This window comes from Dermacentor andersoni, chromosome 7 (assembly GCF_023375885.2).
Source record: "Dermacentor andersoni chromosome 7, qqDerAnde1_hic_scaffold, whole genome shotgun sequence".
Classification (NCBI taxonomy): domain Eukaryota; kingdom Metazoa; phylum Arthropoda; class Arachnida; order Ixodida; family Ixodidae; genus Dermacentor; species Dermacentor andersoni.
The window spans coordinates 127,537,021-127,554,482 of NC_092820.1; the positions used below are offsets into that span (position 1 = coordinate 127,537,021).

The 17,462-nt window shown below is 49.0% G+C and overlaps 1 protein-coding gene across 3 annotated transcripts in view; it reads right to left on the reverse strand.

The window, feature by feature from the left end:
• Nucleotides 1–435: 435 nt before the first annotated feature.
• The window catches only part of LOC126534541 (uncharacterized), an 88,491-nt gene continuing 71,464 nt past the window's right edge, over nt 436–17,462 (reverse strand). For all 3 annotated transcript variants that reach the window (XM_072289335.1, XM_072289334.1, XM_072289333.1), the window contains 2 exons: nt 5,281–6,202; nt 436–1,334 (listed from right to left, as the gene is read on the reverse strand). In XM_072289335.1, coding sequence (XP_072145436.1) covers nt 865–1,334; nt 5,281–6,202 — 1,392 coding nt within the window. In that variant the 3' untranslated portion in view covers nt 436–864. The remainder of the gene's footprint in view (nt 1,335–5,280; nt 6,203–17,462) is intronic.

Sequence of the window (17,462 nt, forward strand, 5' to 3'; positions counted from 1 at the left end):
TCAAACGCGCAGTTAATGCAAAGCGACATTTTCTCGCAGTCCGACCCTATAGAAGTTTGAAATGTAGATTCACAACTTCACACGATTTCAAACCAAACACATATTTCCGCAGCGCCAATTTATACCATGTGAGGATGCTGCGAGAAAGCAGGCGTTAGTCAATGGGCGCATTGCTGAAAATGTCCGTGGCGTGAAACTGTACAGTGAGCTGCATAGGAAGAGCGCAAGCAGTGAACATTGCACCATCTTATGATCAAATAAACGCGAGGCCTGAACCTGCTGTGCGACATAAAAGTAAATAATAATAATAAAATGATACATAACTGAGCTTTGCAACGAAATAGAGTGGAGAATCTTATACGAGTACACTTATTGCCGCATGGCAGCAAATGCCAGTTTATGCCTACGAAAGCATAAAAAATATATAACAGGAAAGAAGCACGCGTGCGAACCTGTCTATTTGTTGAACCAATAATATGATGGTACAGCCGCACCCTCTTCTTTCGTATTATAACACTTTCCTGCATGATCAGCGATCTAGTCGCAGAACCTAAAAAAATTGAGCCACGGCGAATATGGCTGTCCCGTCATCCTCCAAGCCCTGCATGCTGCATTGTCTGTGCTTCGATGGTCCGCAGGAAAATCGTCCCCGCTGGAGAATTGTCACACACACATGACAGCAGCGTATATCTTCGTCACACACACAAAAATATCCATGATATAAAGAAATAAACAATCCGCATGGTTATTTCCAAAGCTCCCACAGTCCTTTCTATGTCATAGGTACAGTGGTGCACATGGCTTATACGGTCGCTGGAGTCGAGGAAAGAGTTTCGTCGAAACAGGCAGGCAGTTGGAAATACGTCAGGGTTGCTTGGCAAACGTCGACAGCGAGGCGGCCAAGCTCTTGCGCCGCAAGGGGACCATGCTCGACGCTCGCCTACCTCGGGCGAGCCTGAGCGGCGCGTCGAGCATCCACTTGTCCCTTTCGGCAGTGCGTGCGTCGACCACGGGGGACATGTTCGTGGCGTGGATCTTGGTGGTCTCGGGCATCACGACCAGGGCCAAGGCGCCGAACGCCACCAGCAGCAGCGAGACCACGACGAGCTCGACGCCCCGACCCAGGCGAGAGCCGGAGCTCGCGAAGGTCGCGGCGATGGCGCCCAACCGACCGCCCCCGTAGGCGAAGGCCAGGCCGCCGACCCTGAGCACGGTCGGGTACATCTCGACCGTGATGACGCTGAGGCTGACCACGACCGAGTCGACGGCCAGCAGCGCAGCCACGCGGACCGCCGTCTCCAGGTGGCGCGCCAAACCGTCGTCGCCCGAGGGATCTGAAATAGGTGGGGCCGAAATGGCGGTGGCCTTAAAGCGACTGACAACTGGTCAGAACGTGTTGCGAGACTTTGATGGAAATGAAATGACCATGATTTATAGTGACAGGATCGAGCACGCTGTTCGCGATTTAAGTAGGAAATATAATTTTAAATTGGACGAAGAAAGTCTCAAAATCCAGTAAGTAGCGAAACCTGGCGGTGAAATCTTGGTACTCCGGATGTATTCTATGCGATTACTGTACGTAAGTAGACTTATTAAGTATATCAGAATTATTGCTTAAAAGTGGAGTTTGTGTATCATTAGACACTCGCTCATTATTCTATGCTCCGGAAATCAAAAACGCATGCGTGCTTACGGCAACACGCCGAACTCCGTATCACGTGCTAAGGCGTCGTTTTGTTTTCCATCCAATGGCGTCATTTTGACTGGCTAACTACTAAAGCAGTTGGACAGGAAATCACGAAAGCACGTAGCTATTATCGCATAAATCATTTAACCATTCGGAAAACATGAATCGCAGCAACATCTACTTGATAGACAATATCATACTTTGCTACAGCACGGTCACACGTGTCTCCTGCCTCCCACTAATGCCGGCGTATAATCGTTATCGCGCTCACCTATCAGTGTTTTCAGCATGCTTCCAGTGAACGACTACATCCTCACGGCACATCTAAAAATTCTGATTTTCCACGGCGTTTTCCGCGTTAGCATTTCATGATTAGACACTGTGACCGGTAAGCTTCCCGTTGTACTAAAAAAATGGGTACCACAAAAATTGGTTGGCAGTTCCTTTAAACTCACCGGCACCTTTGGCCATAGTGGTTCTTACTCAACTTATTAGAGTCTGCCGGTGCTCTCATTCGTCCACCGTAAGGGCGATGAGTATTAGATTGATTTGTGCTTCTGGCTTAGTTCTTGTGATTCAATTAAACGCTTTATCATTCTAAATTTCCAAACAGTCGTACCATTTCAAACGCATGAAGGCAACAAGCATCCGCTCACATACTTAATCACTGCGAAGGCTAATGGATTCCGACTAATTTCCACAAGAAAACCGAAACTGCATGTAGTGCTGAACAGCGCAACTTTATCGCCCTTAGCAATGGTGACTTTCTCGCCCATGAGTGGCACGACTGTTTACGCCTGTCGGGCGAGCGTGAAGCAAGTATCCTTGTCATGTCGTGATATCGATCGCTTCTTGATCGCCTGTCGGCGATGCGAGACGAATCATGCGTCCCCCCGTGAACGTCCGTAAACGGCGTGAAAGTAAGAAAAATAATACAAATAAGTGAATACGCAGCAGAAGAACTGAAAGCTGGGCGAGTTGGCACCCATATTCATGTGCATACCTTGGGTTGCGCATGATACACGCATACACAGGAGCGCAGCCCTGTTGCGTCGTTTAGTCCTTTCCTTGGTTCGTGTGTTTTGTGCGCAACTCAAAGTATGAAAACAAATACATTCCGGGCCTTTACGTGCCAAAAGCACGATCTGATTATGAGGCACGCCGTAATGGATGACTCCGGATTAATTTTGACTACCCGAGGTTCGTTATCGTGCAACGTTCTCGGGCACAGTTATCGTGGAAGTTGCTTTCTACGGCACTCCAGTTTCGATGTTCTAAACGAAAATGGCCGGTATTCATTGCGCTACACATAGAAGTTAAGCAGCGTCCGCGTTGGTATTTTTGGATGCTATTACGAACTCGTCGGATGGCGGGCTTCTGGTCTTGCGTTATCATCAGTCGGCTGATTCTCGTGGTTAAAGTTTGTTCATGGATTTTTCAATCACTTGTGTGCTTATCTTGAGCAATTTTGATACATATGCTTCTGCGTAAACAGAAACCCCGTGGAAATCACTCAATTATCGCGTCGTCCCTATAGTTAAGCAGTTTCGAACGCCTTTTATCGGCGACGCCATTACTTCGCTCGACCGTTAAGTTTCTTCATACGCCGAGCGGGGTGGTAAGGCAGAATGTCGACCGTCGGAGCTATGTTCTTGGGGATAAAACCGTTACATATGTCGGCATGTCCAACGCACACATTCCTCTTAATGGAACAGCACATGATATCCAACCACTTCCTCGATTTCTGGGATTCGGGCTACACCGTTCTGGTATATGTGCCACCGGATGCTCCGGCTTACATAGCACAAAATTTTGGACGGCGGGGTGCCAGTAATTAAGCCCACTGTTGTCCTACGTAATGAAACATTAAATCACGACATAGAACATGCCAAATAACGTCAGCTAAAGCACATCTATTTCGACGGAATACCACGTGATATACAAAGGCTTCATCATTTTTGGGCGGGTGGGTATGTGTCACTGGGTATGTGCCTATTCTTGGCACATACCCACTGATGGGTATGAGCCACTTTGAGGCACGGAGCATACACAGCCTAAATATATGTAGATATACGAGTGTGGACCCATAAGTAATGAGAATTGTTTCTTTTTGCAATGCGCATACATATATTTTTTTGAAGGATTCGCAAACAGTAATCACCATATTATTCTCCCGTTCACGCAATAAACTAGTCCCGTCGCTTTATTTCTTGTTAAAAACTGTTCAGAGACTTCTGCAAACTGATGAACACTTCTGTTTCCTTCTTCGCCTCCTCCACACCTTGAAAACGCTTTCCTTGAGGTCTCCCTTCATATTTTGGAGATTATTCGCAAGGTGCTAGATGCAGAGTGTGTAGGAAAAATGACGTAGCGTTGTCATTTGATGTTTGTCCCAGTGTGCTGCACGCTCATTGCTGTCTGGGCGGGAACGTTGTGAAGCGCGATCCACTTGCCTGAGCACAAATAATGTTTTTGTTTTGTTTTTTTCAAATTGCGGCGCACCACAGCTTGCGCAGTTTAGAGTAAAAAAAAATAGTGCTGGGACTGTTGGACCCTGCGGTATAATTTAAGATTAACAAACTCTTTGACATGGAAAAAAATCCCCAATAGGGAAACAACGACGAACGCGCATTGTTGACTTACGCCTTCGCAAAACCAACGCATAAGCTTTAAAAAAAGTTGAAAAAGAAACATGGCAATGAGAAGACAAAATTTAATATCCCCTGCTTGGCTAATTGACGGAGAAGATAGTGCAGCATGCGTGCTTAGATCGTGGCACTCGTCGGTAATAACTGCCCTTCCGACGCAGCGATAAACTACTATTCAATGTTGTGTCCCTTCTCGGAATGACCTGCACTCCTCACCACCATTCTTCCTTTGAAAACGTTTATATGCGCCGCAGTTGACGGCACATCGCTGCATCGGAGTCTCGCACTGTGCAACCCCCTAAGTAGATGTTTGCATTTCGGCCTATAGCTTACGAATGGTGTATGCCGCTTAAACATCGTACGAGTTTAAAGTTAAGTCCTGCGCTGTATAACACTACAATGTTTCTTCAACGGACCAAAATAAATAATTCGTATGCCACCGCCGTCACCGTCGCACTCACACACACGCTTGAGTCACATGCACAATTGGTAGCCTCACACGAGCATGTTTGTCCTTTTGGTAACGCCTTGCAGCAGCCCAAGCAGCGCTTGATAACCAAGCTACATCCAGCTGGAATGCTTCGTCTATATCATCTATTCTCACAGAGCCGTACGTGGAATCTTCCAACGTTCTTCTGAAACAACCTGTGCATATGCCTAAGTGAACAACAGCTGTCATTATCGCGTTGATCCTTGTGAAGACAACACTGGTACGAAGATCGGTCCAACCGCGCGTGTGAGCACACGGTCTCCGGAATCGGCGCACTCACTCGACTTCGCAATGTAATCCGAGTTAAACACGCACGGCGAAGTTTTGATCCGAGTAGTATGCTGGTCGCGCATTTAAAAAAGAAACAAGCTTTCCGGAAGACTGATCTAATCACCAATACGGATTCAGTTCCGTGAGGGTTCCTTCAAAACTACGGTGTGTGAAAGAGGCCTTACCCGGTAAAATGAAGCAGAAGGCACCGAGCGCCGCCACGAGGAAGCCGAGGGCGATCATGGAGATGGCGGTGGCGATGCGTCGGCCCTTGCGCTGGAGCAGGAAGATGTTGACCGTCACGGCGGGGCATTCGAGCGCAATCTGGCCGTAGTACACGCTTCGGGCCTCCTGGCTACCCCGGAGCTGGTGGAAGAGGCTCATCGCCAGAATCCAGCAGCCGTACGCGACCAGGGTCCCGGGGCGAAACAGCGGGTTGGTCAGCACCTCCAGGGGCGACGCCTCGTTGAGCCCTTCGTCTAAGCTTTCACGTCTGGGCCGCCTGTCCTCCTTGCGGATAACTTCCAACCGCTTGGCCACGTGTTTGAGGTCGGCGCCGTTGGTCTGTGCCGCGGACATCACCATCTTGCACAGGAGCCCGAACCTGTGCGTGGCCAGGAGCCAGTTCGGCGACTCCTGCACGATGTAGACTGCGCCGATGAGCAGCGTGCTGGGGAGCATGTTGATCATTTGGATGAGTGCCCACTCGTCGGCCAGCTCGTACATGATCTCGCAGTACACGTTGGCGGCCGAGACACCGCCGGCGATGGCGACGGAGCTGTAGAGCACGCGGCGTGTCGAGTCGGTCACCTCGAAGAGGAGCACCGAGGACACGACGACCAGGGTCCCGACCGAAACGGAGATGAGGACGCGCAGTATGGCGAACACGAGCAGCGTGGTGGCGAAGGCGAGCGTGGTGCCGGCTACTATCAGGACGAGTAGTGCGACGGCCAGCACTGGAGCCCGACCGACCCGGTCGGCCGCTACACCCGTGAGGGGCATGAGGACGGCCGCGCTGCCCATGTAGCTTGCCGTCATCGCGATCAATATCCAACGTCGATGGCACACTAGATCCCACTGGGCTATGATGGAGGTGTTGATCGAAGCCTGCAAGCATTGAGAGGTGGTCACAGTTGAGCGAGTTTGCAGAGTGATAGGAGTAATGGCTGGCGTCGACGACAGAGACCCACAGATCACCGGCCATGGGTTCGGAATAATGAAATTTGTAACGCCTGTTGTCGTCACATCCTTGGTGCTGGACACTTGACCAGTCACACACCTAAGCGGGGTATAATCAGGCACACCACACTATGCTACAAGCCCAAATACAGGAGGGACGGGTAAACGATTTGTAGAGCGAATCTTGGCCCGATGTACGGAAATTAGAAAATACACTGTGGTTTGTGGCGGGTCAAGAATTTAGCGACAAGTGGGCCTCACACGAAACATGTTTACATTTGCCAGAGAATCACCCTTCTTCTGGTCTTTCTATGTTTTCTTCACCTCTGCAAGCATGCCTTCGCCTTGGCTTTGCTCAGCGGCTCCCTCGCATTGAAACTCTTCACCTTAAGCAGGGTTAGCAACTGTATCTTGCCCTCGCGAGTGATATCAATATCTGTGAGGAAATCAACCGGGGAAATTCAACTTGGTGAATGGTATTCATCGCAAGCTGCACTCACAGTCAAGGAGGTGGTGCTTTCGAGGATGCACTTTGTTCAAGAGATCAGGGAATCGTTTCCTAATCCGCCATTCAAATGACCCCTTTGTTTTGGGAGCTGTCATGTTCACTCCTATACTTGCCTATGTTGGCTGCTTTCGCGCGTTTAGGTAAATGCGGCGTACTCAAGGTTGTTAAATTACCGCAGCAGTCTCTTTTTTGTGCAGGTAGCATCTCCAGAGGAACTATTTCTTGAAGTGCGAAAATATGAAAGACAGATGCAGCAAGCCTTTTACTAAGCATGTATGGGGATCCATATATTTTGCATTATCGACTTCTCACTGACCACAATTTCTAGTTGCTTTTTTATCGCAGTGAAGACATGATAACACGACTCTTTTCGAAGGGAACCGAGGAGGAAGTTTAGGGTAATCGGAAGGTGGAAGAAAACAGTATAATGCGTTAAAGCGTCCTGTGGTCATTGCAGACATATTTAGCCATTGAGGTATCTCGACGAAGCCCTGTGCCCACGAAAAACACTCCGTACAAAATAACATAGGTATGCTAGCTATAGAAGGTCTATAAACGTGTTTTGCGTTCCCAGATTGTATGAAGGCAGTCTGAAGACTTGCTCTCCATGTTGGTTAATTTAATTCTACTTTCTACAAGTTATCAATGCTGCCTGCAGACTTCAATAGGCCGAGGAAGGGAGGCTTAACAGCGCTTGTGCACAGAAAATTAAACGAGTCTGTAAAACCATAAGAACCGCTACATCAGAAGACATTTGTCTGGGAGAACACTGAATGAATATTATATGCACTATCCTAATTTTTTTATGACAGCAGAATTTCCTGGCCAACCGATGCCAATGGTGATCTGTGTTATGGATGAAAAGTGTGTGTACGTTTATCATTCGATGTATAGAAACCGACTTCAAATTAGTATTTTACGCCGAGGTGAAGCAAAACGAAGAATAATTGTCTCAATCGTACACTGCATCAGGCAAACGCTAAATGCAAACGAGGACATTCAATGGCATAAGTGCGTACCATACTTCTGCTAGGTATGCTGTAATAATCCGCATGAATATTCTAGCTGTCGGGCGGACCGGTTATGGCCTAGTTTGAAGCGTTAACCATGAAAGGACAATCCATGAAGTTGGGTTAGTTGATGCTGAAAATCTCAAGCATCCAGGCAGAAAAAGAAAAGCACCTTCGAAGAATGCACAAAGACGACAGGACCAAATGGACGCTGGTATTCGACACGTAAAACCAGTTGAACACCAGCGTTTGCCTATTATTGCTAAGCTGCTTTTCCTAAATAGTTAATCTCAATACCGCAAACCTGTGATGAACTATATTGTTAAACACGACTTTAAGTCGGAAAGGTGAAGATTGCGTGGAAAAATTAAAGGCTGTTCACTTAAAACTCAAAATGAAAGAACGTCTAATAGATTGTTCAGGTCTCTCTTGAACATTTTGTCACTGGCGCTGCACATGCTGATAATCATTGGTTCGTGCGCACGTTGGCAACCCTGTACTTGTAAGGCTTTCATACTACGCAGTGTGTCCTGGAGAGTGGTATTGTGGTAAAATCTGACATGCACAAGCAGATGTTGGCTCACCAATTTAAATCTTTCTACGCTTTCTTCTTTTTTTCATTTTTGCCTGACTAGAGATGACAATCCGCTTCAAACGAGGTAAAATGAAGTAGTGGAAAAAGGAAGTATCATTTGCTACCAGCAATAAATGTTTGCGTGATTACTCGTCTCAGAAGCACATGTGACACGCAAAAGACTTCAGACGAGATGCTTCAGGAACTGGTGCAAACGTACTTAGGATAGCTTTTCTTTTCTACTGCAAGCGTACTACTATTGCGAGCATAGGTGCTGCGGTAGAAAAGAACTGAGTAGAATTGACAATTGAAAAGAACTGCTGTAGAATGGACTGACAATGCGTGCATCGCATTGGAGTGCTGCAGAAAGACGCAATATTATCGAACGATTCGGCATATTTCACGTGAATTGCTTTATTTTACAAGAAACTGTCGCTTCGCTATGCAGTTTTCGCTTCCTGAAAATTTGTTATGCAACGCTTCTGTGACCTCGGAACAATATCACCCTGTCACTGTCTCCACAATTACCGATAACCACGGATGTCACCCTCTATGGATTCACTTTCTTTCACGAAAACGCTTGCGCCTAATGAAAACCGCAGATCAACGATCGAGTTTTTTCAGAAGATGCGTATGGAAACACACGTTTGGAACACCGTGTTCCAGAAAGCGTGTTTGGAACACGGGGTTTAATTGGACATTCTGTAGCACGGATTTCAATTCAATACGCGGTATATTCTCCCAAAAGTCTATCTTTGTGAGCATTTCGTTGTGCCATAACAAGAGACCGTAATACCTACCATCATGAATTGTGTCTGGCACGCATTGCGGAACCAGAAGCATGTGCATGTGCATGTGGGAAAATGAGGGAACCTTATATGCGTAGTTAGGGACTTTATTCAGCCCGATAATACTTTACACGTAGTATCAAATCTATCTAGGTAGGCCAGAGCTTTAGCGCTATGTTCGAACGCGTGTTAATGGATCGCACGTAACTGACGGACGCTTACAGCATAGTCCCATCCCGCGTCGCAGGGAACCGTAGTGGACGAGTTGATGCCTGCGTCGTACGGCGCGAACGGCACTTCGTAGCGGAAGCAGCGGCTGTACGAACCGTCCTCCTCGACGGGGATGCTGCTGTTCTTCCACACCTCGGGCGGCAAGTGGCCGTACCCGGCCGGCGGTCTGCACCAGTGGTCGACGGGTCGTGCCAGGGTCGTCATGGCCACGGCGTGGACCGCGTTGCAGAAGACGGCCAGCTGCGTACAGAACAAGATGATCCACTGGAACTTGCCATGACCGAAGACGAGGACGTAATCGAGCGGCGTCACGGCGCAGGCGACGTGAGAGGCCGAAGTCGTGCCTCCAAGCACCTCTGGCTGTCCTAAGGCGGAGTGGCTAGTCCCCTGTTTGCTGGACGATGATGGCACCGTGAGTGCCGACGAGCGGTGTGTATTCATCGAGCCGGCGTCTTTGGCGCCCACGGCGGTATCGACGGTGCCTAGCGCCGCTGTCTCCGTGGCGTTGGTTCTTGCCGAGGCCTCTTCTGCCAGAGCGGAGGGAGCCTTAGGTTGCTTATTCTTGGCCTTTCTGAGTCTGCGCGCTGAAGAATGAGAGCTGTCGAATCGAGGGTCCGAGGGCGGCGCACCCACCGTCTCCGGATGCGCGGTCGAGGGTCTGGCGTCCGGTCTGCCCTGCGACGTGAGAGGGGAATAGACCGTCGATCTGCCGCGGCTGTCTTTCACGATGGCGTCAGTGGTGCCTGCGGTGCGATCGACGGCGTTGGTGCGGGCGCTTTCTGAGGTGGCGTCGACCGCAGTGGAAGAAGACTTCTGTCGCTTCTTCTTGGCCATTCTGACGCGGTGTGCAGACGCGTTTCAAGTCTGGCTTTCTTTTCGTTCGAGCGCTGAGCGAGGTCGCGTGATCCTTCTTCCTCGTCAGAACGAGCAGCGCGTGACCACGCGCTCAATCTTCCGCTCGTTTTTTGATGGTGATAATTATGAATATTATTAGGATGATGAGTCCTATAGACTATGGCCCATATTGACAACATGGAATCGGTGAAGTGATATATAAATACAGCGTTTGTGTTTATTGACCAGGTGCCTTCACCGAAAAAGTTCACGTAGACGTGACACCTACAGAAGGAAGGACGCTCCACATCCATACAATCGGGGAGAAGATGAGCGAATGAATTATAATTCACGTTTTATTGCGATAGTAATTATATACACATCCCAGGCGCATTTTTACCGTCCCCGTGATGTTCCATATAAAGCCCAAGGGCGGTAACACCGTCGCCGCGCGTCGTGTGCCGTATGTGCGAGTGAAAGCACGCGAGGGAGCCGACGTTCGCGGATCAATATGGCGCGCGCAAGGGAAGAGAGCGGAGAGCAAACGCGCCCTCTTCCGTCGCGCAAATGGCCGTGGGGGGACGGTATAGGGGGGCGCCGTTGTGCTCCGGCAGCATGCCCGGCACCAACAGCGCATTTGGCGAGGAGGCGCAAGGGGACCTGACGATCGCGGTTCAATCTCGCACGCCATGTATGAAGGAGAGCGTGTAGGCAGTGCGGGAGGGAAGGCAACAACTGCGTACTTTGCGCGGCCACGAGGAGTCGCGCGCGCCGTATCTTGAAAGGCATCTGCAGACGACTCGTACTTCGTGCGCGCTGTGCGCGCCGCTCTGGCGTTGAAGCGATAGAACGCCCGAAGGTCACTTCGCTCGCTGCTGCTGCCGCGCTTTGCTCACACCAGCGTTTTCACAGCGACTCTCCGCGCTATTCGAGTGTGGTGTGCTCATGTTTGCTTGTTCGCACTGACACCATGCTTGTTAATTCAGTTGGTAAGCGAATGTTTTCAGGTTTATACGGCCGGTAAATCTACTATCCTTACTTCGTATAGCCGTCTACTAATTTGTTATCGCAATCAATGATTCGCCTTTCGGCCGAAACTGCGACTTTTTATGGTGTAGCACACTATTTATTTTTGGTGTCGTTGTGCGAAACTAAGCTGTAAGCTTCTCGTTGGTCGCCATTTTTCGTGTCAGTGTCCGTGAGCACAGTGTGGGTCGATCCCGGAGGTAGTGCAATACAGGGACAAGCCGCGGCGGAGGTGAAGCAGGCTCCAAGCGCTCAGGAATGCGAGAAGTGCATAGATTCTTTAGAATCACGCATGCAACATACAGAACAACATTCGGTTCAACAAACAACAAGTACAAAACAAGCGTCCGAGCGACATAAGTGATTTTAAGGCGCTCCTGATAATAATGCAAAACACGTAGTGTTCCCCGCATACGTTACCCGGTAAAGATTACTCTTGCGCAAGCTAGCGCGATGACGGCAGCGTCCGACGTGATGAGTGACGTCCATATAACTTTTAGTATGTAAAAGAACCAGCCTAACAACTGATTTCATTGTCTCTGCAGCAGCGCTATGCGTAGGCAACTCCCGAGGAGCACCGTGAATACGAGGAGCGGCAGAGGCAAAAATACGGCATTGCGACAAGCGGTGGCGTGCCGTCACAATTACATCACTCCCATTACTGCCATTACTCCAACTTATCATTACTGCGATTAGACTAAAGCAATAAAGCATTGCGTACCTCCCTCAGCAGTTGTAGTGGTGGTTTTCGACAGCTACATCCATTTGCCGATATTCTAGTTGACACTAAGAGAAAACAAGGAGCTGGGCAGGTCATGTCATGCGCAGGGCAGATAACCGGTGGACCATTAGGGTCACAGAGTGGGTGTCAACGGAAGGGAATCGCAGTCGAGGACGGCAGAAGATTAGGTGGGATGATGAAATTTATAGGAAACTTGGAATCCGCTAGCGCAAGACAGCCCTGGGTAATCGCAGGGACAGGCTTTCGTCCTTCAGCGGACATAAAAAAAATAGGCTGCTGTTTGCTGCTGCTGCTGATGATGACGACGGCCGTCAGGCTTCCACGTTATAGTTGCCGTTCGCGTAGCTGCTTAACTCCACAGAAACACAATTTCCATCTCGTGTAGCTAGTAGGGTCACCTCATTTATTCTGCCGGTCCGGGACTTTCGCTAAGTCGAATTGTCAGTGGCCGCCGTTGAAACTGGGCTTAACCAAATTAGTTGTCCTTGTAAAGCGGATATATTATTCCCTTTCTTTTCTTTCTTTCTTTTTTTTTTCATTGGGTTGGTGAGAAAGTGAACATAGACCTAATGCAAAAGGAGACATTTTGCCTTCAGTTTCTATGGCCGCAGTCAACCTCTCTCCACCCTCCGTCAATACCCTCTCCACCCCCACCCCCCCCCCAAAAAAAAAAAAAAAAACATGGCACACATAGTTTTTCAATGATGGTCAACCAATCTAAACTGACTCTCATTGTTTTGACAGTGTTAAAGTCGAATCATTCAGAACAGTCAAAGCAATAATAATCAAAACAAACACGAACGAGCAAAAAGAAAAAAAAAAAGGAAAGACGGTTCGTCCGTCACTCGCGCCAGCACCACCGCGGACCCTGAAGCAGGCGCGAGTATACTCGCGATTATACTTCTGGAGTCGTTAGCTCGGTTAGCACATCCAGGGTTTCTCTCTGGAAGGAGTTCAAATTTAAACGGTTCTTAAGAGGGTGTGGGGGCGGCTAGAACCCCCAACCGACGCCGTCGGTGGGCCATTGTCTCGAGTAGTTATAATCGTGCCTCGACGACCGCTAATACGTCCGGCTACTGCCATATATTCTCATATATATCTGCGTTGCGAAAACTCGACCGTCGACTAAGGCCCGCGTACAGATAGGAGGCTAAACTGCGCTTCTCGCCCGGAACGAGGCATCCGACCACTGGCCGCGGCAACCGGCTCTTCACCTTCGCGGAGAGGGAGGCGCGTGGAGGTCGTTTAATTTCGCGCGCGCGGCAGAGCGGTAGACGCTTCCGCCGTCGCCAGCCAGCAGCATTGAACTCCGCGAGGTCGGGGGGGGTTACGGCCGGCGCTTTCCGCCGTGGGCGTCAAGGAAAACGGCCCCCCTTTCTGTGTTGCCGCAAGCTGCGAGTGAACTCTGTGGATATTGTTGGTCCCAATTGCTGTACACCAAATTTTGGGACCTTGCCCTTGGGTGCGGGGGTTGGCCGAGGTTGAGGAGGACTTTGAGATGAAAACTGGAGGTTTATTTACATTATTTACAGTGAGAGTACAACGAAATTAACAGTCACAAAGTCATTACGGGCCGGCAGTAACTCGGACGCTGCGGCCCGTGGCAAGAAGCTCGAAAAAGATGAATGAAGGAATGCTCTCTTGCTGCTCCCGGTCTCTGGCTTTTAACCCCTTCGGTGTCTCGAAGACACGTCCCGTTCGGCCAATCGTCGAGCCCGCTCAGGTGTCGTCGTTTTCGGCCAATCGGCGAGCCCGCTCAGGTGCGGTCATTTTCGGCCAATGACTGGCGCCCGTGCGAATGTAAGTCACACCCGGCGCAGAGGGTCGCTCCATTGTCTCCACCTGTCCGAGAGAGTACTTCTCTGCGGTATTGCCTTCCTGGTCTGCAACTGCCGTCACAAAGGCGGATGGGGGATTGCTGCCAGGGCTTCACGGTGCATTACAGCCGCCTTGCCTCGCGGCTTGCAAGCGCACAGCGGGGGCAGGCGGTTTGTTCTCAAGCGACCTTTCAGAGCAGCAAAGCAGCTTTGCTCGGGACCCACGTTACCTGGAACAGTGCCAGGCTCCCGCTACACTTTCGGGAAGAGTCAAGCAGTGGGACAACAGCTCTATATGCGGCGCACGAGGTGGGGGACGCCAACTTGTTTGCATGTGCCGCGCCTCGGGAACGTGGTAGATGTGCTTCTGCGCTCCTTAATTAGGTGTGACGCGATTCGATGTGGTATGGTGAACTCGAAGGAGGTTCAGGAAAAGGTCCCGTATCTAACAATATATATATATATATATATATATATATATATATAGCAGGATTGCATACAAATACATTCAACCAATACAAAAACACGCAATTCAGATGGATCTATACAGAAACTCCCAAATATTGTAACAGCAACAACAATAAATAAGGTAGAAAGTGTGATAACAAAAACAAACCAAAAGAGGGTGCTTTTAACACCTGTAAGCTCTAAAATAAATGACAACGCTGAAGACCACTACAAATCTTCAAGCGCCCAAAAGTTAGGTTAGGCTATACACCGTTTTTTCGTAGGCGCCGCCATACTGTAAACGCAGTGCGCCGCTTATGAGCAGCGCCATACTGCCTTGGGTGAAAGCGGTGTTTTGCATGGCAGGTATACGCTCGGGGGTAGTTTCTGGCGTTTGTTTTCATGGTCGTGTGGTCTGTTTAGTATGACGTGCGTTTTTTACGTGGTAAACGGTCCTGTGAAACGTGTTGAAGTGGTTTAAGGCGTCACGGCCGGAGTTTGTGCTGGCGTTGAGGTGGACGGAACACGCAGCGCGATGTGTGTGCGCATATTTGAGCCTGCAATCAGCCTCGGAGATTGTGTATTTCTGAATGTTCCATTCACTAATGTGACTTTATTGCAGTATTATCATCTATTTCTAAGCTGCGGTTTAGGAGCCATGAAACATACGCGACGATCGTAACAGCGTGACTACCGTTCTGCTACGACAGGAGCTGTGATGTTACACTTTGACAAGCGTTCAAACTGTTCGCTGCAGGTCACATTGCGTGACTACTTGGTTCGATGGATGAGGTTTCCGGCCCTGAATAAAATAGTTTTGGCAAGTAATAGCCGCGTACCTTACAGCCTGAATTAAGCTTGTTCAGAAAAGGGACTGTTTACAAATTGCGCGAGCGTCCTAAGCAGTGGTAGGGCATGGATAAGCGGAACCACTGCAATTAGCAGCGATTATGCGTGCTTTCCGAGTCTCATTACCTTCAGCACTAAAAGAAGCATAAAATACTTTGAAATTTAGTCCAATTCAGGCCGAGCTAAAGCGTAATAAACGAAGCCACACGAACGTGTGAAGCCTCAAGCACGAAGATCAGACAAATCCATGTACAGTGCCCATAATTATCACGGTGGCTCAACGATCGCAGCGCCAAAATTTCCTCTAGTAATTGTTGTAGAAAACTCTATGCTATGGGGAGCTTTTCCTCTAGAGTTAGTTATATTAATTCTATGCACGATGGGTATAGAATGAGTAATGTAATGAGTAATGTAAAGCCCTTTGATCTTCGAAAAATAGCGTTATCCATTGAAGGGCTTCCGTTTTGGTAGCTGCACTAGGTTTGCACTCACGATTTGAGATAGACGCCACCGCTTGCCTAATCACATGATCATAGGGCATGTTCCCGATGAGCTTTATTTTTAAGCCAAGCCTTCATTGCCTCTTTTCCGAGTTTTGGCGTTCGTCGCTTCCTCGTCGGATATACTTGTGGATACATGTACGAACCTGATATTCACTTCGAATGCAAGTATACCAGCAAACGGCTTATATAGATCTTGTATGCCGAACGCCAAGGTATAGTGCCACTAAGGTGCAACTCAGCTCTGTGTAATGAAAAAACATTTTTTTTCTATATGAAATCTGCGCTTATTCTTGGGTAGTCCTCCAGAATGAGTAGGTGCAACTTTGACACAAGAGGTATAGAAGCCCTAAATATCTTTCCATGCACGATGCAGAGGCTGTGACTTTTGCATGAGATTACGCGTTTGCATCGGATGACAGTAAGCACATGCAGTTTTACGCCTCGCCGTTACTTGCGTAACATTTAGTTAACCGTTTCCCTAAAACTTCGCTGGACACAGGTTCCAACATTGCTTTTTTTTTTTTTATTTCCACAAGCTTGCGTTAACGTCACGTGGCGATCTAGTTTTCTCTTGCCACTCTTCAAGATAAGCGTGCTCTCAGGTTTGCGGATTTTAGGAATGTAGAGTGTGTGCACCTTTTTTGTCTGATGATGAGTGCGACCATACACTCGTGTTTGATCCTAGGGTCTGTGTGGAATACCGCGTAAACTTGAGTGAAAATCGGTAGATACACGAGCTCGTTTTTGCTGCTATCTTTTGCCCACTTCACAGTCATCAATCTGGCTATCCTCACAAAACCGATACCACGGTTTGTGTGCCGTGTGCGCACGCGGAGACGGATAACGCCAGCGAGTACAAAATGCAACGATATCAGATTTTGTCTACGGTTCGACCTGTCTGAGCTGATGCTGTTTGTTTAGCACCCAACACGAATGACTCTTACGACCTCTGGAGGTTAGTTGCGGCTTACTTACGGTGAAAAACCTAAGAATGCTTCTTCGAGGAAAAATTTCCGTTCGCATTTGGAGGTGCGGCTATTACGTGAAGGCGTGCGGTATTCCACTACAGAAGAAAGTGTACTTTAACGTTTTCCTCGGCTTTCACTCGGCTGGAGGAGAACGTTCGCGGAAGCGAGCCTTGGTCAGCCAAGAGACAAAAAAAAGATAGAGAAGACAAGCAGAACATCCCTTTCCTCGCATAAATTTAAAGCGCAAAGGTATAAGTACCTAACATGCTCGCGTCGACGCGACAATCCACTTGACAGCACCGGCGGTGGCGTCGACGAACGGGCCGTGAATGCTTGCCTCGTGACTCAACGTGCCGGCTTTTTTTGACACGGATGCGCCGTGCGCTTGACGTCGACTTCGGACGCCTCCGTGAAAAGAGGGACAGCCGCAACCTTGGAAGGCTCTCCGAAACGCCCGTCCTGCGTCGTCCCTTCGCATACACGTATTCTCTCAGCCGCTATATTCCCAGGCAGCGCAGCCAGCAGGCACGAATGCGTACGCGGATTCACGCTGTAATCGCGGATCCCCGCATGAACACGGCCCTACACCCTGTAACACTCGTGTGCACCGCAGTTTCGCGCGTATAAGCCGCCCGACGACAGTGCAAATGTAATGAAATGTGCGTTTTTTTTTTTTCCTCTGTTAAAATCGTTGCAAAAAGGACATTTCTCGCTCACCGCTGCTTTGTTCTTGTTGAAGCTTTGCAGCAAGCTCGCATTTTATGGTCCGAATTATTCAATGCATGGCACTGGTTACTCGCTTGGTTTATGAGTAAAAGGAAAACCAAGCAAGTTTGCTTTCGTCCGCGCTGGCCCTCGCAGTGAGTAGTGTTGAAAGCATGCAGCTATTTC